Consider the following 25,372-nt stretch of genomic DNA (forward strand, 5'->3'; position numbering starts at 1 on the left):
CAGCTCTCCTGGAGCCCCTTCAGGCCCTGGAAGGGGCTCTGTGCTCTCCCTGGAGCTTCTCCTCTCCAGGTGAACATTCCCAGCTCTCCCAGCCTGGCTCCAGAGGGGTTCCACTCTTTTTTCTCATTCCAGCCTTTGGAGCCTCTCCTTGTGCTCAGATTCCCTCCTGGTGTCCCCAGCTGTGCCCCCAGGAGATTCCAGCTGTGCTTCCTGGGCTCCCTTCCCCTCCTGGCTCTCCCAGCACATCCCTGGAGCTGAGCTCTGTCCCTCTGCTGCCCTGGCTGCCTCCACAACCCCTTGCAACAACAAACTTCAGAAAAGATTTAAAAAATTCCTTGACTTCCTTTTCCTCCCCTCCTAAGGACATCAGCAAGTGCCTGTCCTTCGTACAGAGCCCAGAGTGTGGGTCTGGTATTTCTGGGTCTGAGAGATTTTAGCCTGCTAGCACCTGCTAACTTTGTCCCAAGGAAAAAAAATTCTCAAAAAAGCTTCTTCTCAAAACAATCTTGCAAAAAACTTTCCTTCCCCAAAACAATCTTTCTCCAGGTGACGTTTTGCTGTTTCTCTGGTTTAACCCAACAGAATTAGAAAGCTGTCGCTCCTATTCACCAACCATATTAAGTCTGTATCAAAACACTTATAAAAGTAGTAAAAATTAAACAATAAAACCTTTTTTCTATGCTCTTTGCCTTCTGTGAAGTGAAATATTTGAAGTCTCTCATCTTTCTTTCATGACAACACCCAGAGCTGAATGAGGCCCCTAATGTCACCCCCACAGTGGCACTGACACCTCCTGCAGCTCTGCCAGGCAGGATGCACAAAATCCACGCTCCAAAACATCCCACATTTATCCACCCATTCCATAGTTTTGCTCTCTGTAACAGGAGCACACGTTTCTGCCAGGCAGGATTCACAAAATCCACTCACTCACTCTGAAAGCTCCCACATTTATCCACCCATTCCATAGTTTTGCTCTCTGCACACACATTTCCCACACTGCAGAGCTCCAGTGGATACCTGAGCATCATAAAAGCAATTTCCCCAAGCTGCAAAAAGCCAGTAGTAACAATTATGTGTTCTAAGAGCCCAGTAATTAGAGTCCAGAGGAGATGAAAGCAATAAATAATGAAGGAAAGGTTGTCAAGGCTTCTGTAAAGGAATCCTCAAGCACACTTAACCCCACACTGGCTCATCCCTCAGAGCTTCATCTGCCACCCCACACACACAGACAGGAGCTGTGCTCTCCCCAAGCCTGCAGAGCTCTGAACCTGAACCACTGCTGCTGCCATCTCTCCAGTCCTTGTCAGGAACTTTTCCTTCTCAAGTGAACACAATCAAAGCAATTTTTAGCTTTTTTTTTTTGTCCCCCTGAGGTATAAAGTGTTAAAGAAATAAAGCTCAGGTTCATCTGCCTTCCTGCAGCAGGAGTCTGAGGGAAAAAAAAAAAATATCACATTCCACTGCTGTAATGTGCAAACTCCCCATTTGTAAAAGCCCAGGCAGCAGAACCTGAGCCACAGCCTCCAACTGCCCATTTCCATTCAGGACTGATGCTTTGGCAGTGAAATGAAAATAACAGCTTTCCTGAAACGTGCAATATCCCTATTTTGTCATCAGATGATCCAGTCTGGGCCTCTCTGCCTAAAATATTCCTCCTCAGCTGCTTTATCCCCACCATCTCTTTTTGCTGTGTGCTCAGCAGGGCATCAGGAACCCCACGACTTGGGATTTTTCCTGCTGCACTCCTCCAGGAACTTCTCCCACTGGCACAGGGACTTCTCAGTGTCTGTCTCTGCAACCACCTGAGCAGGAAAGAGTCCAGCTGTCCCCAAATCTCAGCCCCTGGATCACCTCTTGACTGATGCAGCAGGGCTGGGTCAGGGGTTTCATCCTTTTTATCAACTCGAGTTGGAAGCACAAGGAGAAATTTTAGGTGCAGCTTATCCAACACACGTTCAGGGCACAGTTTCTGTAGATTTCCATGATGAAAAAGATCCACTAATTTCTGCTTCCAGCCTCCTCTGCACACTGAAAACTACTGAGTCCCATAACTCAGAGCTTTTGCTCTTTGATATCAGCACCATTTGAGGGCACAGACCCCTGGCCCAGCTGCATGAGGTAACATACCAAAAGCAGATGCTGTTTTTAAAGAGACATGAGAAAAGGTCTAAGGGATGAAAGGTGGAGCTTCCAGCCTCACTCACTACTAAATTTCTTTTTAAAATATATACGAGGGCTTAAGATCCTACACAGAAGTTCCTGAAGGGTCTCAGATATAAATAAATGCATTGAAATATGAGGATTTTACTGTCATCAGCATTTTAAACAGAATGCCTTGAAAACACCTGAACTTTAAGGTTATACAAGTTTTAAAAGCCAGCTATCACTGAACCCAAATTAAGCTCTCTTTTGAAAATCAAAGTGAGGTTTTTCGAAGCAATTAAAGGTTGGACTCAATGATCCTGGATGTCTCTTCCAACCTAAACAATTCTAGGATTCTATAAACGTTCAAAGAAAGTTCTTTACAGTCACAACACCCTCAGCAGAAGCACCAAGAATTAACCTAGCTTGAAGTAAAATCAGCTTTTAAGCACAAACACAAGCAAAAACTTCACTGGCTGCCTTTTTGTGGTTTAGGATGCCAAACTGGAGATGTGGAAAGCACCAACCTTCACTATGACAGTCTGGTCAGAGTTGCTGCTCATCATCTCATTGATGGACTTAAAGAGCTGCAGCAGAGACTCCCTGAAGTCTGCTTCTCCTTTGTTTTCATACAGCCTGGAAAAGAGTTAGGTTTCATCAGCACAAACCACAGTGGAAACACTGTTTGAAAAAAAGTCTGGTGGTTTCTTTTGACAGTCAAATGACAGACGGCCATTTGTTGTCTCACATTATTTTCCAGAACTTCTACAACTTTCTTCACCAAATCAAGAGCTTTCTTCCACAAAAACCTGCCAGCAATCCTTAAAATCCATCACTGGCCTCAGGGGAGGGGAGGGGAGGGGAGGGGAGGGGAGGGGAAGGGAAGGGAAGGGAAGGGAAGGGAAGGGAAGGGAAGGGAAGGGAAGGGAAGGGAAGGGAAGGGAAGGGAAGGGAAGGGAAGGGAAGGGAAGGGAAGGGAAGGGAAGGGAAGGGAAGGAAGGGAAGGGAAGGGAAGGGAAGGGAAGGGAAGGGAAGGGAAGGGAAGGGAAGGGAAGGGAAGGGAAGGGAAGGGAAGGGAAGGGAAGGGAAGGGAAGGGAAGGGAAGGGAAGGGAAGGGAAGGGAAGGAAGGGAAGGGAAGGGAAGGGAAGGGAAGGGAAGGGAAGGGAAGGGAAGGGAAGGGAAGGGAAGGGAAGGGAAGGGAAGGGAAGGGAAGGGAAGGGAAGGGAAGGGAAGGGAAGGGAAGGGAAGGGAAGGGAAGGGAAGGGAAGGGAAGGGAAGGGAAGGGAAGGGAAGGGAAGGGAAGGGAAGGGAAGGGAAGGGAAGGGAAGGGAAGGGAAGGGAAGGGAAGGGAAGGGAAGGGAAGGGAAGGGAAGGGCCTCATCCAACAACAACTGGGCTGCCAAAGTCCCCCCAAACATCTGGCCCCAAGACCCATCAGAGCAGCTCCCAGCAAGAACTCAACTCCCTTTTACTTTGCTCCATTTTCTCCTGGAATCAAACCCAGTAGGAAGGTCTTGGATGCAAGTCTGCGGCTCAGAAAGAGAAATTTTTCATCCAGAAATTTGCTATGCACAATCCTTGTACAATTTGTTCATGTTCCAAGATCACAGACTCATGGAATGGTTTATGTGGGAAGGGATTTTAAATCCCATCAAGTCTCACTCCTACCATGTGCAGGGACACCTTCCACTGTCCCAGGCTGCTCCAACCTGCCCTTGGACACTTCCAGGGATCAGCTGCTCTGGGCACCCTGTGCCAGCCCTGCCCACCCTCCCAGCCAGGAATTCCTTCCCAATATCCCATTTAAAGCTACATCATGATGGATCCCACACTGCAGCTGGAAATGGGCCTTTTTTTGGGATAAACACAGAGTTCAGGATGTTCCTGCTTCTTTACACTGAGGTTAATGTGCAGCATTTTTAATGCTGTGCTCATAAACCTTTGGATGCCCCAGATATGAAAAAAAGTTTATTTTAACCTGGACACAGAGGAGATAAATACCACAGAAGAAAAACCCCAAAACCACTAAACTGTGGTGTTATCTTGCTGTGCACACTTCCACTCCCCTTTTAGGCTAAAACAGGGGGGTTATGCAGGATAAAAAAACTTGTCAAAGTCCCCATTTCCATAATGGATTTCAGTGTCCCCCTGAACAGATTAGAGAGGTGAAACTTATACCAACAGAAAGAGTAACTGAACTTGACAGCCCAATAAATCAAAGTGCTTCAGACAAAAAGCTCTGCTTTTCAAAAAGGAACTTATAATGAAAATAAACAAGTTACTCACAAATGTGTTCCTACTGTCAGTTAATAACATCTATTTATTTAATATATCTGATAAAGCAGAAAATCTCTGCAGCTGTGAGAAAACAAGGTTTACACCAGGCTGGTCCTTCCAGCACTGCCTGGAGGATTTCAGAACTCTAGTAAATACCCCACAAGCACTGGGATCATTACTGAGGAAATCGAATCAAGATATTTCTAAAGGTCACTTGTAATATTTTGCCTTTTCCAACCTTTGCTGTAGTGAACAAATAGATGTGCCACCATGCTTTAAGTGGATGAACTTCCATGAATTTACCCAAAACTTAACTGCTAAAATGCTCCCTCCATCCATTGAGCCCACCACCCTTTTCCTGAAGTTAAAAATAAACCGTTTTTTGAAATAAAAGCTTCAGCTTTGCTGCTTGTGGTTCCTCAGCAGAGCAGCAGCAATGACTCCAAACCCTGCCACACTCCTGCATTTTAATCACTCCAATTCCCACCCCCAGGCAAGGCTCCAGTCCTGCAGCAGAACAAATCACAGGCTCCTTCTGCATTCAGCAATTTTGCTGATTAATCCCTTGGCATGGGAGAGTTGGGGTTTCCCAACACTGAAGGGCTGTGAATTTGTGCTTCCCACAAGGAAATCCCACAGCCTGTCCTGGAGGGTCACACTGTCTGTAAATCCAGGTTGTTTTTTTTTCCTGCTTTCAAGTGATTTGTAGGGCCTGCTCCAGCCCCAGTGACATCCAATATTTTATGAATCTCGCAGCAGGGCCCCTACAGAAATAAATTCCAAGCCCTAAATTAGAGAAAAGGGTGCTGGAGATGGTAACTGAAGAGCTCTACATAAATCCCTTGTAATAAGGTTGTTACCACTGCTAACAAGCAGTAAAAGGACTCAATCTAAGTGAAGATCTCATCATCTTGCTTTATAACATCTTGTGTATAAAACACAATGCAGGAACAGAAGTTTTCCCCAAACAGTGCCAAGCTTTAATTGTTCAGAGACCTAAACTATCATCATTTTACCAATTCACTGCTACTGAAAATCCAGATCTCTGCTGAAGAGGGAAAACCCTTCTCCTGAAATAACTTCTCACAGTTTCAAGGTTGTTTTTTTTTTAAACAGTGCAATATTAAGCTATTTTTAACTGCTGAAGTATAAAATTTGGGCAGTTTTGGGGCATTATTGGCAATGGGAGGTTTGAGCAGTGCCTGTACTCACTGGTTGAACAATATCCTGGAGCGGACAATGAACTTGAAGATGTATTCCAAGGCTTTCATGGCTTTGAAGAGCTGGTCAGTGATCCCACACTTCTCAGCATTGTCCACGTAGGTTTTTAAAACCTTGGTCAGTTTTCTGTTTAAATACCAAAAAAAAAAAAAAAAAACCACATACAAGTTACAGGTATTCTCACAGAATTTCCCTTTTGAAAAGTTTAAAGAAAAATTACATGGCCACAGAGCTGCAAAGTTCATTCTTCAACTAATAAATTCCTTGTGGTTTTGTTTTGCTCATAAGTAGCTGTAACTTATTCTCGAGCAAAAAATGAAAAATCACAGAGCACCACCTCATTTAACACACAAGCAATACAACAAATCTCAGAAAGGCTGATTTTCTGCTGGATGTTCAGATGGATATTCAGATTTAGGCTCTGAGAAAGATGCACCTGCTGATAATAATCAGAATAATAAAAGTAATTAAACGAAATACAAGCATGCTGTTAGAATGATCACAAAGTGTGAGTTTCTTCATTCAACAAGGCTTCCCCTTTAGAAAGCTCTCCTGTGGATTTGGGGCTGGATTTTGTAAAATTTATTTCTCAAAGTATACACCACCAGCTGGAAATTCTCCTCTTCCCCATTTTAAAGCCGATCAAACTCGAAAGTGAAACAATTTTCAAAATAATCCCATTTCAGCTCCCTCCCTTCCAATGAATATAAATCAGGGCTTTAATGCAACCACGAGCAATTCCATTTTACATCATCCCAGCTCCAGTGCACCATCCAGCATCCCCACTCCACGGAAACAAGCTCCAAGTTGTTCCCCACTAACAGAAAACAACTCCCAGCTCCCAGAGATCCTGGGATTTTCTGGAGCAGGAACAAACTGCCTGAGAATTCCAAGTAACCATTTAAATATTGCCAAGGCCACCTCTCTACTTCAGGGTGACAGCTGAAGGTTGGGCTGGATGATCTTGGAGCTCTTTTCTGGATGTTCTGTGAGGGAAAGGCAGGGATTTGTCACGCCCATGGGGACACCTCAAGGCACAATTCATTCAGCTTCTCCTTGTTTCTGCCTCCCTGCAGGTGAGGAAGGGAAGGGTGTTCCCCATGCCAAGCATGAAAAAGCAGCAGCCTCAGCTTTTCCTGAGAAATCCAGGTGATGCAGGAGGCTCCACACGGAGCTGCAACAGCAGCAGCAACTCAGAGACCAAAGTATCAGCGTTGAGATTGAAGGCTCAAACCTTCTTTGGGAATTAAGGAAGGATTAGGAAAAGGCTCTTCCCCCAGAGGGTGCTGGCACTGCCCAGGCTCCCCAGGGAATGGGCACAGCCCCGAGGCTGCCAGAGCTCCAGGAGAGTTGACACAAAGCTCCCAGGGTGGGATTGCTGGGGTCTGTGCAGGAGCTGGCTCATGATCCCTGTTGGTCCCTTCCAGCTCACGATTTTATGATTTTTCACGATTTTATATCGATATTTTTCAAACATTTTCATTGATAGAGACTCTGCACCAGCAAAGGGCACCCCTGTGGCTTTCCTGGTTTGGGTTTGCCTTCCCCCCAGCACTGCTAAGACATCCTTTAGAGATTTTTCCTCCAACACCAAAAATGTAACTCAGCAGCAAAGATTCCAACTTCAAAATACACTTAAGAAAACAAAAACAATGGGCCTTTGTGTTTTTGTCCTTCACTGCTTCTTCTCCACATTGGCAGTAATGTGGATAATCAAGGGTACAATGTCATTTAATGCACAAAAAAAACAGTATTTGAAGCATCTTAAATGGACACGATTTTCTTCCAATATGAGTGAGAATTGCTTTTGTTTTCCTTACAAAACGACTCCTGAAATTGTCAAATCATCCTCCTCTTCATTACAGCACAATCAAGACTTCTCCTTGCACAGGACTGAAAGTTTTACCATTTCATCTCAAGAAAGAAACAAAAATTAGCCCCAGTCTTCTTCAAGATCCTCCCGAGCTCATGGGCACGTTCCTAATTCAGCTACATAAACAATTAAATAACATTACCTGGAAAAATCCTCCAAGTCAGATCAGGAAAAATCAGTTTTCCAACTTACGTGTAGGCCAAGGTAGCACTGAAATGCTTCTTGATGTAGGTCTCCAAGACAGGGTTGAAATGTTGGAATTTTCTGTCAGCAATCAGCCCAATGATAAATACCTGAAAAAAATCCAGGATAACTAAGTGTGGTGGGCTGTTCTCAAAAAAAAACTTTAATTTTTGTCCATTCCCCTTTCTTCTCAGAGAAGACACCTTACTGACATTAAAATTTCTCTTCTGCTTCTGTCCTAAATTCTGCAGTTAATCCATTAAAATGACTGGATTTGAGTGCTTCCTTATTTTCTGGGAGGATGACACGATATAATCCAACTCCCTCTGGATCTGAACCTTTAAATACAACTTTTAAATTAAATAATAGCTCTCAGCTCAGATCTTCTCCACTAATAAACTTCATTTTGTCATTTATTCCCCACTGTTATGTACCTTTCAGACCCTCCCCACTGCAAACTCACCAAAGCATCAAACACCAAAGTGTCAAAGGTCTCACTCTCTGAGTTCTCCATCATGATGTTAAAAAGGGCATCCAGTGTATCTTGAAGGAACTACAAAGCAACAAAACAACACAGAGGAAAATTAAGTTTAGATTCTACACAGGTTTCTATAGATAGTTTTGCTAAAGTAAAGGCATTTTAAAAGTTAGCCGAAAAACGGAAAACTCGACACTTTTCTTCTCAGCAAATGATTTTTAGTCAAGTTGATTATCTATACACAGGTTATCACTCCAACAGAAAAAAAAAAAAAAAGAAGCCAGAAATCACACTTGACACACCTGGACAAAGACTTTACTCTACGACAGTGCTCCAACAACAAGAATTTCCAAACTGCAGACTCCCCACACGGTCACCAGGCCCATGCATTGCCAAAAACTTGGGTGTTCCAGAGCACAAACCACACAAGCAACTGAGTCTCATGCCAGGAGAAGTGGGAGCTGAGGCATGGAAGGCACTCAGAACATCCCTGCACCACAGATCCACAGCCCCAGGTGGGATCACTCATGCAGCCATGGGAACAGAGCACCCCAACTGCTGCCCCAGCCCCAAACCTGCACGGGAAGGGCTCAATTCCTCCCTGCCTGGGCAGCCCCATCTGGGAGAGCAAAAGCAGTGCCAGGGGCTGCCAGTCAAGCACAGGGCCAAAAAAGCTTCCTAAATTCCAGTTGTTCTTCCCAGGGCCAGCCAGGAATCCATGCACTGCCAGAGATACTCATCAGTTCTGCTGCAATGGGGACTGTGCCTGAGCAGCTCCTTCCTCCAGCTGGCACAGACACACAGGGGCTCCTCCAGGGCACAGCCAGGCTGGGTCACAGCTCAGTTTGGGTTGAGAAAGAAGGGGTTAAACGTGGATGGTTCCAGCACATCTGTCTCAAATCATCCCAGAATGGTTTGGGCTGGAAGGGGCTTTAAATCCCACCCAGTTCCACCCCCAGCCACAGGCAGGGACACCTTCCATTATCCCAGGCTGCTCCAAGCCCCAGTGTCCAGCCCAGCCTTGGACATTCCAGGGATCCTCTGGGCACCCTGTGCCAGGGCCTGCTCACCCTCACAGATAAATAAAATAAAATAAAAAAATTGCCTTTAGGGTAAGACAGGGTATAACTGGGGAAGAACAGCCCAAAAAGCAGAAGGGAACTGATCCTGAGATTCCACATGCTGTTACAGGGATGGAAAACCAGCCTGAGTCCCACCTTCCTCCTTTAAAAATGTTTAGCTGTCCAGTGAGTCTCCCCTGGCTCCAGCCTGATTCACCTGATCTCCTAAATCCACAGTCAAATGTCAGGAATTAACCCCCATTCACAGCTGAATGTCAAACTCCTTAAACCAAGTGAACAGAGTCACAGTTTGTGCTGCTGAGGATGAAAAAAAACAGAAAAGCCAGAATTCCTGCAGCTGATTTTAGCCCAGTCCTGGGGAAGAGCCAGCTCATAATTCCACTACAGGGGCAAAAGAAAAACATCACCTTCTCACAGCCTCACTCATTTCATTAAAGAAGATGTGCAAATAAAGCACATTAAAGGCTGGGCTTGATGTTCTAAAGGTTGAACTCGGTGATCTCAGAGGTCTTTTCCAACCTAAATGGTTCTGTAATTCCGACTGATTCTGTGGCTGCTGCCAGCTGGCAGAGAGGGAAGTGCAAAGCACAGCTCTGAGCCTGGACAGGAGAAGTTTCTCTCTGGGTCTGAGGAGAAGTTGCACCCTTGGGTGCCACACACTGAGTCCTCTGGAAGCCAAAGGATGCTTGGGAGGCTGATGAAGCCTTGATTTCACATTCAGACACCTCAGCCTGACTTTCATTAGCAGAGTTCAGGCTTTAAATCTGCTCACCAGGACTTGGTGGAGCGAGCAGCAAGAGCACAGCAGAGCTGCTGCTGCTGCGTGAAGGGGCAGGACATTTCTCAGGTAGCATGAATAATTCCTGCACTATTAGTTTATATTCTCATACTCCACAGACTCTGCACAAATGGAGCCAGAGCCTCTGGGGAAGGGAGATAACATTTACAGCTTCCACACACTCTGAGAACAGGCTCAGAATGGGTATCTGGGCTCATCTCCACTCAAATAAATGAATACCAGTAGAGCCAGGGCTTTTACTGGGAGTTTTTAAAGACAGAAAATACCAATGTGTTTTATCACACCAGTACTTCTTTTAAAGATCTCCAGACTGCACTGGGTATCACAGTTAAAAACACAAAGGGCAAAGAAAAGCTGCAAGGACAGAAAGGAACAGCCACAAACCAGCTCCTGCAATGGAGCAGGCTCCACAAAGATGGAACACTGCTGCAACAGATGGAGAGTGTAAACACTGGCTCTATAAAAAAATGGATAAAACTGGTGGTGGATGCAATATGAAACATTCCCTGCTCTGCTCTCTGCATGGTTCCAGCTGTGCTCAGGGAGGAGGGAATCTCACTGAGTCCTGAGCCAGCTGGAGAACTCACTCCACAACTCCCTTTACTCAAAGCCCATTTGTGCATCCTGAGGAAATCCCTGAGCCCCACCCAGCAGGGATGTGCCTCAGCCCTCTGGGATGTCACATTTGGAGAGGAGGGGGGATTCCAAGTGACAGAGCCATGGCAGGAGCCACTCTCACTGCCCTGACTCTGCTCTCAAACGCCCCAGGACAAAACCACAGCAAGCAGAACCTTCCCAAAACACAAATCTGTGGGACTCCACCTTCCCCATCCTCCAAGGATGACAAAAATCAGCATTCCCTGGTGCTTGCAGTTGCTTCAAGCTGAGGCTTCATTGTGCTTCTATTAACCAACTAAAAATCCCCTGAAGTAAGGAAACAACTCTCCAGGGTCACCTGTCCCCAAGTACATCTTTTGACACTCTTTTGGATTTGATTTATTACAACACCTTCCATAAAGTCCCAGCCTCCTCTTTTGCACAGCTAAATCTGTCTTTATGTAGCTCTCTGCAATCACTCAGTGGCCTTGGCAAATGCAAATAACTTGGCTGAGCTAAATGTTTCCAGAAGTATTTTTTAAAGGAAAACAACAGCAGCACACACTAGGATTGTATTCCACATCCACAGATTAAAAATATAATTAATATCACCATGTAAGACTTCTGAGATGGTCTGATCTTGCAAGGAAAACACCTTTTCTTCATGTATCTGTATATAAAAATTCACCAGAGTGCTGGGATAAAAGAAGCTAATTTATAAAAAAGTGCATTTTATGTGTGGTTTAGCAGTTCTCAGACATCTGAGATGTTCTTGGAGGGCAGGGAGAGGAGCACCCTGAAGTTTGAGATTCCTGGTTGCAATTTAATGTGAGTGCAGTGAGGTTGAGGGGAAGAGTGTGGGGAGCCAAAATGAAAAAAAGACACCTCAAGCTCTGTAACTTTTACAGACATGAACTCCTTACCTTGACCACTTCTCCACCATCAACTTTCATCAGCTGCTTCAAGTTCTGGTGCAACAGGCTCGTGTTGGATCTCCACTTCAGCAGCCCCAAGAGATCAACTAGGAATAAAAAAAACCCCAAACAATTATCTCATGCAAGGCTTTTTTCCTTTTCCTCAGGCTCCATCACCCTATGCAGGACACAAAGTTTTATTTCCTTACTTCAGCCTTTTTTCCCTGGACAAGAACAACGTATTTCTGGTTCCCTCTGACACTGCAGAAACCTCGGACAATCCTTCTACCCTTGACAGAACTCTGAGAGGCTTTCAGAAAAAGCAGCCAGCTTTTGAAATATCAGCAGGAAAATCTAGGCCAAGGAAGCCCTGTCCCTGGGTTTTTAATTTGCTGTACACAAGGGTTGTGTGTTTAGAAAAAGAGGCCAAAATGAAATTAGTCAGCCACCGACACAGTCGTATCTACAGGGCAGTGACTCTCCCAGAAATAATGGTTCCAGCTTTGCTCCCACTGCATGAACTGGAGGGAAAACAAAGCACAGTGAAGCACAAAGAGGTGCAAAACTGAATGAGACTGGGGGAAAGCTGGGTGATGGATACCTCCAGTGCTCACTCTGCTGGGCTGCTCGAAGGGATGGACCCTCAGGGCACAGCCCAGATCATGCAAATGGTCTCATCCCCAAATCCTGCCCCTTGAGGATGGTGTCACTCCAGCATTCCCTGATCAATAAGGGAGGAGCTCTCAGTGGGGTCAATCCCAAGGCCAGCACTGGAACCCAGCACCGCCCACGGACCCCAAACCCACATGCCCCCTGCCTCAGGGGAAAATTCTTCCCCATGAAAAGCCAGTTTTCAGCACAAAACAAAACTCACAGCAACTCCTGCTCAGGAGAAGCCTTCAATAAAAAACCGAACTTGATGATCTTAAAGGTCTTCTCCAACTTAAATGATTTTATGACTAATTAAGAGACTCAGTACCTTCAGTTTGGCCCCTGGCCCACTACTGCACCTTACCCACCTTCCCACATAATTCATACTATGTGAATTCTGCCCGAAATAACCCAAAACAGGCACTTTCTCCCACAAATACCCCCTCACCTCTTTGCTATTCAGACTTTCAAAGCAACCACCACCACGTTTACCAAGGCACGAATCTGCAGTGTTTATTCTGGAAATTATCTGCAGAGACTCAAAGCAGCTGCTATGCTTTTCTCAAAAAGCTTTCATTCTTAGTAATAAATGAAATTACTTCTAGTGGAAAGGACCACAGCACTCCTTGGAAAGATTCCCCTCTGAGCAGCACTCAAACCAAGCCTTCTCATCATCTCTTTGTGAGGAGAAATAATCAAGAGAGTTTTACTACATTAAAGCTTTGAAAGACTTGAATCCAAGTCCTCCACTCCTTTTAAGACATCCCACATTTTAATACAGGCTACAGCTTGAACCCAAAGTCTTAGGAACTCAGTATTAACAAAAAAAAAAAAAAAACTTGCTTCTGGAAGCAAAGCAAAGATGCCTCCATGAGTTATCCAAAGTGTTTCATGGATATATTTATATCAGCTTTCCACCCCTGAATTTGGCTGCAGTCTGACTTCTAACAAGGCATCAGCCTGACAGAAGAAATGATCTGAACAAAAGCCAGCCCACAGACGAGCTCTGAACAGCATCATGGATTGCCCCAAGAAAACAAACCCACGTGGACTCGCAGCGTGATGGCAGAGCAAATGCTAAATGAATATACATTTGTGAGCACAAAATGTCAGTGCAGGCCAACTGAAAGGGAAAAATAACTCACAGGCTACAGAAAAATGAGCACTGGCTGGTAGTGCAAGCATTAATTAACTCCAGCAAAGCACCAGTCAGGTACTTAATCCTACTCTTCGCACAGGGCCGTGTGTAAAATAATGCACCAGAAGGATGGAAAACAGTCTTTCAGCCTACAGGAAACAGGAATGCTGGAGTCAGCCTAGGTCAAGTGAAATCTGAGGTTAGAAAACATCAGGAGGAAGACAGAATGAGGTTGCCCAGAGAAGCTGTGGCTGCTCCTGGATCCATGGAAGTGTCCAAGGCCAGGTTGGAGCAATGTGTGACAGTGGGAAGTGTCCCTGCCACCACAGGGGCTGGCACTGGATGATCATTAAGGTCATTCCCAACCCAAAGCAGTCTGAGATCTTGTGATTTCCCACTGCAAAAGGTTTAAACACCCCGACTGCAAAGTCCCCAACAGCAACTTGGCTTTATTAATGTGATTTATTGTCCTATGGACTGCATTGGAAGATTTTCTTTTACAGGGTATTGAACACGAGGAAGGAAACACCCCAAGTTCCTGCCTGCTTCCCTTAACCTGTATCTGTGCAAAAAGCTCCCCTACAGAAACACCCAAACTTTCCTCAAAGCCCAGCCACTGAATTCAGTTAGATAATATCTCCCCTCTAACTAAATTCCCATCTGCTCTTTGAAATTCTCTGCCTTCTGGACTTTAACATTTGATTTTCCAGTCTGTATGATTTTTATTTTAATTCTGTGCTTACAGCTTCACTTTTTATGCCACTACAGCACTTCCATTTGTCGTATGTGTGTGTTGGGTTTTTTTTTTTTTTTAATTATCAACTGTGCTAAATCAAATTCCTCCCAACTGTTCTGCAAAATCCTGGTTCTCCAAGCCCTGACTCCAGTGAAGGAACAGCCACTATTATCCAGAGATTTGAGTCCTTCAGACAGAAAACAGAGAAATTCCTGGAATAAGCCTCAGAGGTGCCCTGGATGCTTCCAACAGCAAATCCACGGGGACAGCACCAGCCAGCTCTCTGCCTATTGATAATTGATTTTCCCAGCAAGGCCATTAATGCAATTCCAGTTCTGCTGCCATCACCTTGATAACAAAAGGATATCCTGGAAGTCTGGGAAGAGGCACCAGGAGAATTTAGTTCCACAGGCATCAAGGGGTTTTTCTCCTCCTCTTTACCTTACATCACCAATCTTCCTCAAAATCAACTGCAAAGTCCAGGAAAAGGCCAGGGAATGTCCTGCTTTAATAAATTCTGCTCAAATCACTAAAAACTGCTCAAGTGTTAACTAAGTAGACACTTGACATCATCACTCACCCTCAAAGTCTCAGCAGTGGCCAAGTTGGCTGTTTTGAAAACTTTTCCATGCTAAGGACATTGATTACTGATAGAAAAGCAACATGAAAAACTCATAGTTCATAGAGAACTGAAGTTGAGGGAGTGTTCAAAGAGCTCAGACACAAAAAAGTCTCTGCACCATCAAAAACCAGGCAGAAAAAGCCAGATGACTTATTCACATACTTTCAGAATTACTAAAAATAAGCCTCAAAACCAGTTCTAAGATAGTTATGGATGTAAAAGAAAGAAGTATTACAGGTAACCAAAAGGAGAAATATCTGCTTTGGCTCAACATTTTTGTAAGTGGGGCTAATAATGGATTTTTATTTACTTGGTTTTAAGAAAGTTAAAGGACGACTACTAACCAACCATTTTACAAAACTGAAAATGAGCTTCAGAAATCACCATCCAAAAAGCACTTGCCAAGTTTTAGATGAAAACTGATACTTGAGGGAGGAATTTAATGATGATTTTTTTTGTTTTGTTTCTTTTCCGCTCAACGAGACACGGTGATCTTGCTTAATAATGTCACAGTACTTTGAAGAGAGAGAAAAGACTTTGGCAACTCCGAGGAAAAGTTTCCCAGACAACATAATTAACAGCAGCATTAAATAAAGATCAGGCCTTCAAAGCAAACAATATGTAAATTAAGCACCAAACAATGCTCAGGCTTAATTTTAATAGCAGTTCTGTGAAAGCCACATCAATATATTGATCACTGGGAAATACTTTTAACTGCTAACGAGCACCGGGAAAGGCTGAAGGGAAAAACAGCACAGATTTTCCCAACAAAAAGCAGTTTAATTCCAGATGTTGGCTCCTGCTCTCCCAAGCCCCAACCCCACCGCGCTGTTGCTGAGCTGTGATCCCATCTTTGCTGGGAAATCCTACAAGCACGTCCCAGTTTTTTTTTTTTTTTTGCTGAATGCCCTGCCAGGCTCCGAGGCTGCCAGACTGCAGTGGATCTGATGTGCTCAGCATGTGAAACACCCGGGATGAGGCGGGAGATGCCACTGGAAAACACCGCAGCCAACTCCGGCCGCCCCAGCCAGAGGGGACATCCCCCCGGCCAGAGGGGACCCATCGGTGTGGCAGCGTCACCGTGACTCCCAGCACCTCCCCACAGCCCATCCTGAGTCACAGCAGCTCCCTGGAATGACTCAGTCCCCACGGAATGACCCTCCCACACTCCCCACTCACTGCTGGTGCAGCCAGGAGAACAAGGGATCGCTCCATGGCAACCGAGCGCAGGAATTACACACAGGGCACAGGCTGCAAAGCTGAAATATTTGCTTTGGTGGCTGCCACCAGCTTGCCACAGCCTTGGGATGCACTCAGCCAGCTGACAAAACGGGAAGAAGGCACAGGATGCAAGGTTTCAAAGGAACACACCAGGCCGAGGCCATTCCTGGGAAGGTTTGTGAACATGAGACTGACCTCCAGGCAACACATCTTCCCCTACATCCCTTCTGCACACCAGGAGAAAATACCAGAGCTCTCCTCAGCCCTGAGATATGGATAGTGCACCTTGGAATAAAATAAACCAGCCTGTCTGGGAGCAGAGCCCTGATATTACCTACTCCTGAAAGCAAACTCTTCCCCTTCCTCAGAGCTGTTTTTCAATGAAAAGTAAAATGCCACAGAACCTGCTTCAGTGCACTTCAGGAGAAGCTGCTCAATTATATGGGAAATATTATCCCTGGTTCCATTTAACTTGGGATTCTTCTGGTTTTTCAGAGGTACCAACTGCTCTAGAGCAAAACATCAACTTCTCTGGAGCTGTTTTTCAATGAAAACTAAAATGCCACAGAATCTGTCAGTGCACTTCAGAAAGAGTCTCAGCTATAAGGGAAACAACATCCCTGGATCCACTTAACTTGGGATTCTTCTGGTTTTCAGAGACATCAACTGCTCTGGAGGAAAACAGAGAAAAGGCTGGATGGTTCACACACTCACCCACACAACCTAATCCAGCAAAAGGCACCAGGCAGTCCCATGGAGTGGGGCTGGAGAAGGCAGCAAAGTCAGCACCCAGATCCCAGCCCTGCTGTGAGCAGCAGCTCTGGGAACTCACCGTTCTGGGTCAGTTTTGTTGAACAGACCAGAGTGGAAATCTGGAAAGAGTCTTTGCTGATGGTGCAGCTCCCAAGGTTCTGCATGCTCTTGCCTGTTGCTGAGTGTCCCTTTTCCTCCAGCTCGATTTTCGTGGATGGCAGACTGAGATAGGTGGAGGCATCCTCCAGCTTCTTGGCTTCTGCCTGCAGCGATGTTTGAAACACAGCAGGAGAAAATATCCAGTCAAAACCTCGTAATAAGAAAACGTTAACATTCATCCTGGAATTTCTTAGGTTTGGAGCTATTAGATGCATCTTTAACAACAGTTATTTAGCACTGATCTGTCTACACTAGAGCCCAAATAGGATTATTTAAAAGGCCACAAAATTCAAAATTTCCCCAACCCAAAGCTCAACAACAAATGCCTTTGAAATTAAAATGTATTAAAGGTTCAACACTCAATCTCCCATATCAACCAACTGCTCAGGATTTGCTGCTCGGTTTGATTTAACAGAAGAGTTCAAAACACATTTTCCAGTGCAATTCTGGAACAGAATTCCCCAGAAGTCAATCAGCGGAGCTTCCCTGCTGGGAAGTCAAAATTCTACCTTGTAAACGATAAGGTCGTGTTCCCCATCTCTCAGAGTTGTCCCATCATATCTCATGAGCTTCACAAATGCCAGAGCAAATATCTTCTCAGATTTATCTTTGGCTGTTATTAAAAAAAAAAAAAAAAAAAAAAAAAAAAAAAAAAAAAAAAAAAAAAAAAACCACCAAATGAACACATCAGCAGTAACCAGATGCTTCATATTTCCATATTCTGTCTGTCCCTTTTTGAAAAGCTTCATAAAGGCAAATTTTAAAAACAAACCAGAAATGTGATGCATTGAGAAAGGCCAGGTTTTTAGAAGAATGGCAGTGTTTGGGAGCTGGAATAAAGATTAAACACCAGCACTGAGGAGCTCATCAGAGCACAGAGCCCTGAGGACACACATTTGGAGGGGGAACATTAGAGGCAAAACAGAAACTGGGTCCATAATTGCAGATGAAGTGCCTCAGTCTTTTGAAAGCTGACCCATCCTGCAGCCAAGGAACTAGAAAATGCATTCAGCTTGTTCTTGCTCAAAACTGTTGGCAAAAGTTTAAGAAAACAAAGCAACAGTTGAAGGAGAGAAGTGAAGCCAGAAGCAAAGTGCCATCACCTTGAGACAGCCCAAGGAGCCTGGGAGAAAGCCCTGAAAGGGGCTCTTTTTAATATTTAAGGATGACCTCTTTTAAATATTTAGGCTGTGGCCAACCTAAATATTTGAGTCATCATAAAAACATTTCTGACTCTTAATAATTTGTAGCACACAATCGTAATTCTGATAATAATGACACTGACTTTTGGAGCATTGTTTTCCTTCACTCTCTAGATTATTTTATTAGATTTCTTAATCCCAAAATCTTCAATTACTGATGCTAAGCCAACTGTAAACTTTCATGTTCTCATTTGTTGAAGAACTCTACTACTCCTTACCTCTAAGAAACAGAATATCACAACCCTCTGAGTTTACTAATGGAAAGCTTTACTCCATTAGTAACCTAGTAAAAAAATCCATTTATTCCCTTTGGAGAAAAAACTGGGCAGGGAAGGAAAAACTCCATCAGGATAGGCAAGAGTGAGGAAGATGCAAAGGGAAAAAGGAGCTGAGATATGACAAAGTAAAATGTCACAAATTTAATCCTGCTCTAAAAGCAGTGGCAATTCTCAGTTCTGGATTGGGAATGTGGGAATGCCATCCCTGCCTCAGGGGACTGTGGCAGCAGGCACTGCAGGAATTCCCTAGGAGAGGCTGAGTGTCTTGGATTCAATGCAAGAGACATTCTATTCCCATCTGTTGAAACCTGCTGGGGAGGTGTTTCTTTCTTTATCTCTTCTATGACCCATTCCCCATAACTCCAGGGGAGGAAGGGGAGGGTGTCTTCTGTTAATGGGCAGCTGTTAAACCAGGCAGGGCAGTGTTCTTTATCCCTGCCAGGACCCATCCTCCCCCAGGGGTATCTGCTGTTAAACCAGGCAGGGCAGTGTTCTTTATCCCTGCCAGGACCCATCCTCCCCCAGGGGTATCTGCTGTTAAACCAGGCAGGGCAGTGTTCTTTATCCCTGCCAGGACCCATCCTCCCCCAGGGGTATCTGCTGTTAAACCAGGCAGGGCAGTGTTCTTTATCCCTGCCAGGACCCACCCTCCCCCAGGGGTATCTGCTGTTAAACCAGGCAGGGCAGTGTTCTTTATCCCTGCCAGGACCCATCCTCCCCCAGGGGTATCTGCTGTTAAACCAGGCAGGGCAGTGTTCTTTATCCCTGCCAGGACCCATCCTCCCCCAGGGGTATCTGCTGTTAAACCAGGCAGGGCAGTGTTCTTTATCCCTGCCAGGACCCATCCTCCCCCAGGGGTATCTGCTGTTAAACCAGGCAGGGCAGTGTTCTTTATCCCTGCCAGGACCCATCCTCCCCCAGGGGTATCTGCTGTCCATGGGCCATCCAGGCTCACTGCAGGGCTCAGACAATTCCAGCACCCACTGGGAGAGGCCCCGCCCAGGGGGAGGAGCCCAGCATTCCCCCCTGGATCAGCCCTGGGGTTCAGAACCCAGCACAGCCTGTGTGCACTGGATTCCCAGAGGAGACCAGACCCAGCTCAGCACCACTGGAGCTTCAGAGGAAACTCCACCCTGGTACAGGATCATCTCTGCTCCACCAGACCCACATCTGTCACTGCAGGAGGGTTTATTTGGGCTGACACCAACACCCTGACCAACGGGGGTCAGGGCATGCTCTGACTCTGCCAGTGTTTTGTTTTTTTTATACTACTACATTTTTAATCTTCCTAGTAAAGAACTGTTATTCCCATTCCCACATCTTTGCCTGAGAGTCCCTTAATTTCAAAATGATAATAATTCAGAGGGAGGGGGTTTACACTGTCCACCCCAAGGGAAGCTCTGGCTGTTCCCTGGCAGACACCGAGGTACTCACAGTCCTGGGAGGAGCGGTGGCGGAAGGTGAACCTCAGGTGGCTGCGGTTCACGTCCTCGATGGGGATGGCGACCTGCCACCAGGGCAGAGGAAGGAAAAGGTCAGGGCAGCACCTTCAGCCTCCCCAACCCCACCCAGACATCTCCAAGCACTTCCAAATTGTCAGTGAGTGACACTTCCCAGCAGCACACTCATCCTCAGCACCCCCTTTTTGTCTGTGGGCACAACAGCGGCGCCTTTGGAGGGAAAATTCTGGTGTGGGGAGCAGCCCCAACGCCCTTGTGAGCACACAGCCCCTGCTCCTGTAGCATTTTCTTTTCTGTTAGAGTCAGGATTAAATGCGCCAGATCATTTTTCATGTTCAGACTCAGATGTTTATTTATTCTTATCTATGTTACAGTCTCACAGGTTGTGAGTTCTACCTAACAAAAGTCAAAAATGGCTCTGTCTCTCTTTTAAGGACAAACTGTCCAATTATGAAAAGACACCTAAATTATTTTGACTTTTAACCCAATAACGAACCACCCATGGCCCTCAATGCAGATTTTTGTACCCAATTACAAAACACCACCCAGAGCCATGGAGGAGAAGGTGAAAAAGAATTTAGCCTCTGCCCTAAATTCTCCATCTTGCTTTATATATCTATTACTATATTCTAAAACTTTAAACTCTAAGTTTTCCATCCTGTGATATCACACACTTCTATTCAAACTCCACACCCACAATCCCAGTGCTGTCACTCAATTTTGGAAGCCTTTTCCAGGGCCTCAGGTCAATGCAGTGTTTGCTTGGGGGTCAGTGTCTGTGAGCACAGAAAGGCTGAAACTGTCAGTGCCTGGGGTTCCAACATGCTCCTACTGCTGCAGAGAGTGAATGGATTCCAGAAAGCCTCCATCAACCTCCAAACTTGGCAGTGGAAAGGTTATTACCCAGCAAAATGAGCAGGCTTAAAGCACAACCAGCTCCCCAAAGAGTGATGAGTCCAACACAAGGGGAGGGGAAGGAAATGTTCAGTGCAGCACCTTCAGCCTCTCCCAACCCCATCCAGACATCTTCCAGCAGTGCTTTGAAGGAGTGACAACCCCAGAAGCACATCCATCCTCTGCCATTCCCCAACAGCCCTTTTGTGTCTATGGACACAACAGGGGCACCTTTGGAGGGAAAATTCTGGTGTGGGGAGTAGCTCCAAGGCCCTCGTGAGCACACAGCCCCTGCTGACAGACAGACTGCATGGATTCCAGAATCAGCCTCCTCTGCAATCCCCAAACTTGGCAGTGGAGAGGTTATTACCCCAGCAAAATGAGCAGGCTTAAAGCACAGCCAGCTCCCCGAACAGTGATGAGTCCAACACTATGGCAAATATGTTTTAGCCTTAATATCCTGCTCTCCTCTAGGTCAGCTCCATGGAAATAGAGCAAACCATTCCTGAAGAGATGCTGGAGTTTCCCCACAGCAGTCATCCTGAGCAATGGCTGGAATAAAATTCAATATGCAATAAAAGTCAAAGCCTTTCTGGGCTGAGCTATTCCTTGCCCTGCTGAACACAGGTCCTGGATTTCCCCAGTTTTGTTTCCCACTGAAAGCTGTATTAATGGCACATTAACACCCAGAGAAGTAATTTTAACAGTTTAAATACCTTCACAGTCTCAAACCAGCGAGGCTGCTTTACTTGGTAATAGATCACTGACTTGTACTCTGAGATGGCTTCATCACCAGCACCGGGAAAAATCACACTCTGCAAAAACAAACAGAAGGGGAATCATTTATGTCACTTGAACTACGCTTTTTCAGTCAAAGAAATAAAAAATAAATCAGTGAAGTAGGTCAGAATAAGAGAGAATGCTCCTCATGAAACTGGTACCAAAAAGCATGCATTGAAAAAGGCAAGATGTATTTAATGGTGACAAAAGTTTGGTGGAATATAAAAACTGGGACCTTGAGCTGACAAATACAGCTGTTGAAAAGGCTTAACATGATACATATCAGAATCAAAATTAAACAGACATTTAATACTTCAATACCTCTAATCTTTTGCCATCTTCATCATAAACAGACACTGTGACTTCCACGTTCTTTGCTGTGGTTTTACTGCCTTTGTCAAAATCTCCCTGAACCAAGGTGACGTAGATGTCGTTACGAACATCTCCTACAAGCGGAGAGCAAAGCACAAAATAACCCACAATTCTCACAGCAAACCCAAGGATTTGTGAAGCCAATGACACACAGAAACAATGGCAAAACGTTGAAAACGCCACACTTCCATTTATTTCATGCTTTCAGTATTCACTTGAAAGGAAATGTTTCAACACAGTCATTTATCCCACACAAAGGTATTTTGCAATTTAAAATATTTTAACAGCCTACAAGAGGCCTCTAATTTGTTACAGCAGGAAGAGGTTTGATGTTTTTGCTGGCTTGGGGGTTGCAGGGGAGGGCTGAATTTAGATTTATGTCTTAAAATGCTCCTCATTTCCACCCCAATTCAACTGAAATTTTGGATATGAGCTGGGGAAACAAGGGATTTCCAATCATTTTAAGAGCAAACACAGGATGCAAACAAGGTGCTGGGACACTCACACTTGAAGAAGAGACTGTAAAACATCTGACAGACATCTGTCAGCAGCCACAGGGAAACCTGGAGCTGGGATGGGCTCTGGAAACATCTCTTGGATCCTCCAGAGCTCATCAATCTGCAAAGGACACTGCGAGTTCTGCTCTTGCTCATGGCAGTTTTTATTTTGAGGAGCACCTCGGTTTTGGGTTGGTTTTTACGGCGCTTGGTTTGGGTTTTTTCTTCATAAACACCTGAACTGAACATGCACAGAACACATGTATTTAAGAAAAGGTCATGTGGGCTCTCTTTCAAAGACACTACCCAAAACTGGTACAAACCCTACGAGAGCTGCTATCTCTAAATCAAGCCTGTGCCTCAAAAATCTGCTTTGGATTCAGCACAGGAGGGAAGTTTTACATATGTCCTTGCTATGGGGATAAAACAAAGTGTGTACTTTGTGTACATTCTTTTAACTGGGTAAAAAAAATAAAGGAGAATTTCCTGGAAAATTAAAAAAAAAAGAACTTCCACTCTCACTGTGATTTCCTGTCTTCTTGATGGGGGTGGGAGCTTTATTTATTGATGCAGATATTACCAAAGTATTTTACATCTATTTTCAATGAGACAACATCTTTTGACAATCCTTTTTTTTTTTTTTTTAATGCACACCATACATACCTTAAATTCATTTTTTTCCTCCAAAACATTCCATACACAGAGCCATTGAAAGCAGGTTAAAATATAACAAAGCAGCATTAATTAAGTGCCTTACCAGGCATGATAATCTCAGGGAAGCCCATTTTCCGAGCCACTGCTGTTGACCTGTCCACTAAGTGTGGAAACTCTTTCCTAATCTGATGGATATCTCCTGGAAGAAGTTTCAAAGTCACCCACAGCCCTGTTGTGTAAAAAAACCCACAATTATGAAACTGCTGGGATTTATTCTTAGATGCTACAGATTTCTTTTCACAAACTGAAAAATGTATGGTTAAAATAATTAACATATGTTAAGATAACTGATCTTCCTTTACTTAAAAAAAGAAAAAAATACTTTAAAGCACTCAGAAGATCTCATCACTTCACACAAAAATACGAGTACAGCACACAGAATTATTTCTGATTATGTCCCATGTTCTTTGTAATGAGATGTTTATCTTCCATGGGGAAAAAAAAGAGAAGGAGCAAGGATGATTTGCATGGAAAAACCCAAGGATTCCAAGCGAGCAATACCAGCAGATCCATACCCCAAACTGATTGATCACCACCCCTAAAAGTTGTTTTTACTGCTCTGAGTACATATCTTCACACAGCTGATATTTTTCTGCTCAGCAGCAGAAGAAGCCACTAAAAAGCTGCTGCTTGCCAACTAACATCAGGCACATTTGTTACAGGAGAAAAGAAAGATGCCAAAGTGAAAAAAAAAGCAGCCATAAAAATCAAAAAGAAACCCAACCCAAAGAAGCCTTCCACTTGGTGAAGTGGCTGGCAATCAAGTTTAAGCACAAAATAATCACAGCAACAATTTGCAGAAGAAAATCCTAAAATTAAAAGCGACGAAAAACACCCCAAAAATATTCACCCACAAAATAAACTGTGGATTACCCTGTTAGAGAATTAACTGTACATTCATTCTGTGTACACTTGGCAGCTTGTCTCTTTTCCATGACATCTCTGTAAGAGTTTCTGGGCTGATTTGTTGCCAGGGATGGTTCTGACAGCTGCTATTTCACTGAGATGCAACTGTACCTGCACTGACTGGCTAAGGAACAACCCTGAAGCCTTTGTCTGTTTGCTTGGGCACTCTTTTTTAGGGAAAAACCTGGAATGAATCAAAGACACTGAAATATTTCCTCCTATGGGACACACACACTGGCCATAGGTGAAAACAAGGAGGGGAAGCAGGTAAAACTTTTCCTCATTAGCTAAAGGAGAACCTAAAAAAAACAAGGTTTATGTAAAATTTTGTTTGCTATTAATTAGTGCAGAAATCAGAGAAAAGCTTTCCTGGGGTTTGCTCAGCTTTGGAGCGATACAGATATTCACAGAGTGTTTGGTGGAAACTCTGTCATAATCAGTAAAACTTCACATCAATCCTGAATTCCCAGAAAAAATTGAAGCCAGCAGAGGAAAAACCGGGCACAGACACATCATGATCATGAGATCTCACACAAAAATAACATCAACCCAGAGCAGTGCCCTAGAGAAGGGACCAGGGAAGGTTTCAGAGGGGTTGCCTGGCTCTGGCTCCCTCCTCACCTCCTGTGAGCTCAGGAGGAGCTGATGGACCAAAATGTTCCAAGTGCAGCTGCAGAGTGGAAAAACAAGGGGAAGGAAGAGAAGGAAAGGAATATTCCTTCCTTCAGCACGGAGAGGCAAAAATCCACAGCTCAAGGGCACAAACAGGTGAGTCCTTGAGTCATCACATCCAGCAGAGCATCACAGACATGGGACAGGTGGGGCTGGAAGGGACCTCTGGAGATCATCCAGTCCTGCCAAGGGGAGCAGGGGACACAGGAACGCGTCCAGGTGGGTTGGGAATGTCTGCAGAAAGGGAAACTCCACTGGGCAGCTGTTCCAGAGCTCTGCCACTCTTCCTGGAAAGAAGTTCTTCCTCATGGTGAGGTGGAACTTGTTGTGTTTTAGTTTATAGCCCCTGCTCCTCATCCTGTCCTAGGGAACCACTGGAAACAGTCTGGGGCCATCCTCTGACACCCTCTGGATGTCTTTACATGGAATAATGAGATTCCCTCTCAGTCTCCTCCTCCCCAGAGTAACCAGGCGCAGCTCCCTCCATCTCTGCTCATCAGAGAGATGTTCACACTCTTGATCATCTTTGTGGCTTCCCCTGGACCTTCCTCAGCAGGAATAAAAACACATCCAAGAGCTGAACAATGCTATAACATGCAGGAGGAAAATTATGGGGAAGAGGGAAGAGCAGGGTAAGCCCCGAGGGGTGGGGTGTGGGAAATGGATTTGTAGAGGATTCTCTAATCCTGACAGAAGGCTCACATAATCTTATGCATCTGTGTGTCAATTCTGAAATAAAAAATTCTGATT

At 44.9% G+C, this 25,372-nt stretch overlaps 1 protein-coding gene and 1 long non-coding RNA gene across 3 annotated transcripts in view; one reads left to right on the forward strand and one right to left on the reverse strand.

The window, feature by feature from the left end:
* The window catches only part of LOC136363954 (uncharacterized), a 465,017-nt gene that overhangs the window by 239,030 nt on the left and 200,615 nt on the right, over positions 1 to 25,372 (forward strand). The gene's annotated exons all lie outside the window — the stretch shown is intronic.
* The window catches only part of DOCK1 (dedicator of cytokinesis 1), a 269,993-nt gene that overhangs the window by 202,760 nt on the left and 41,861 nt on the right, over positions 1 to 25,372 (reverse strand). For both annotated transcript variants that reach the window (XM_066323421.1, XM_066323420.1), the window contains exons 13-23: positions 23,088 to 23,213; positions 21,783 to 21,907; positions 21,398 to 21,496; positions 19,762 to 19,834; positions 17,357 to 17,460; positions 16,768 to 16,951; positions 11,577 to 11,674; positions 8,161 to 8,250; positions 7,707 to 7,807; positions 5,633 to 5,767; positions 2,670 to 2,778 (exon numbers count right to left, since the gene is read on the reverse strand). In XM_066323421.1, the coding sequence (XP_066179518.1) occupies positions 2,670 to 2,778; positions 5,633 to 5,767; positions 7,707 to 7,807; positions 8,161 to 8,250; positions 11,577 to 11,674; positions 16,768 to 16,951; positions 17,357 to 17,460; positions 19,762 to 19,834; positions 21,398 to 21,496; positions 21,783 to 21,907; positions 23,088 to 23,213 (1,244 nt within the window). The remainder of the gene's footprint in view (positions 1 to 2,669; positions 2,779 to 5,632; positions 5,768 to 7,706; positions 7,808 to 8,160; positions 8,251 to 11,576; positions 11,675 to 16,767; positions 16,952 to 17,356; positions 17,461 to 19,761; positions 19,835 to 21,397; positions 21,497 to 21,782; positions 21,908 to 23,087; positions 23,214 to 25,372) is intronic.

Source organism: Sylvia atricapilla, chromosome 8 (assembly GCF_009819655.1).
Source record: "Sylvia atricapilla isolate bSylAtr1 chromosome 8, bSylAtr1.pri, whole genome shotgun sequence".
In the NCBI taxonomy this organism is placed as follows: Eukaryota; Metazoa; Chordata; class Aves; order Passeriformes; family Sylviidae; genus Sylvia; species Sylvia atricapilla.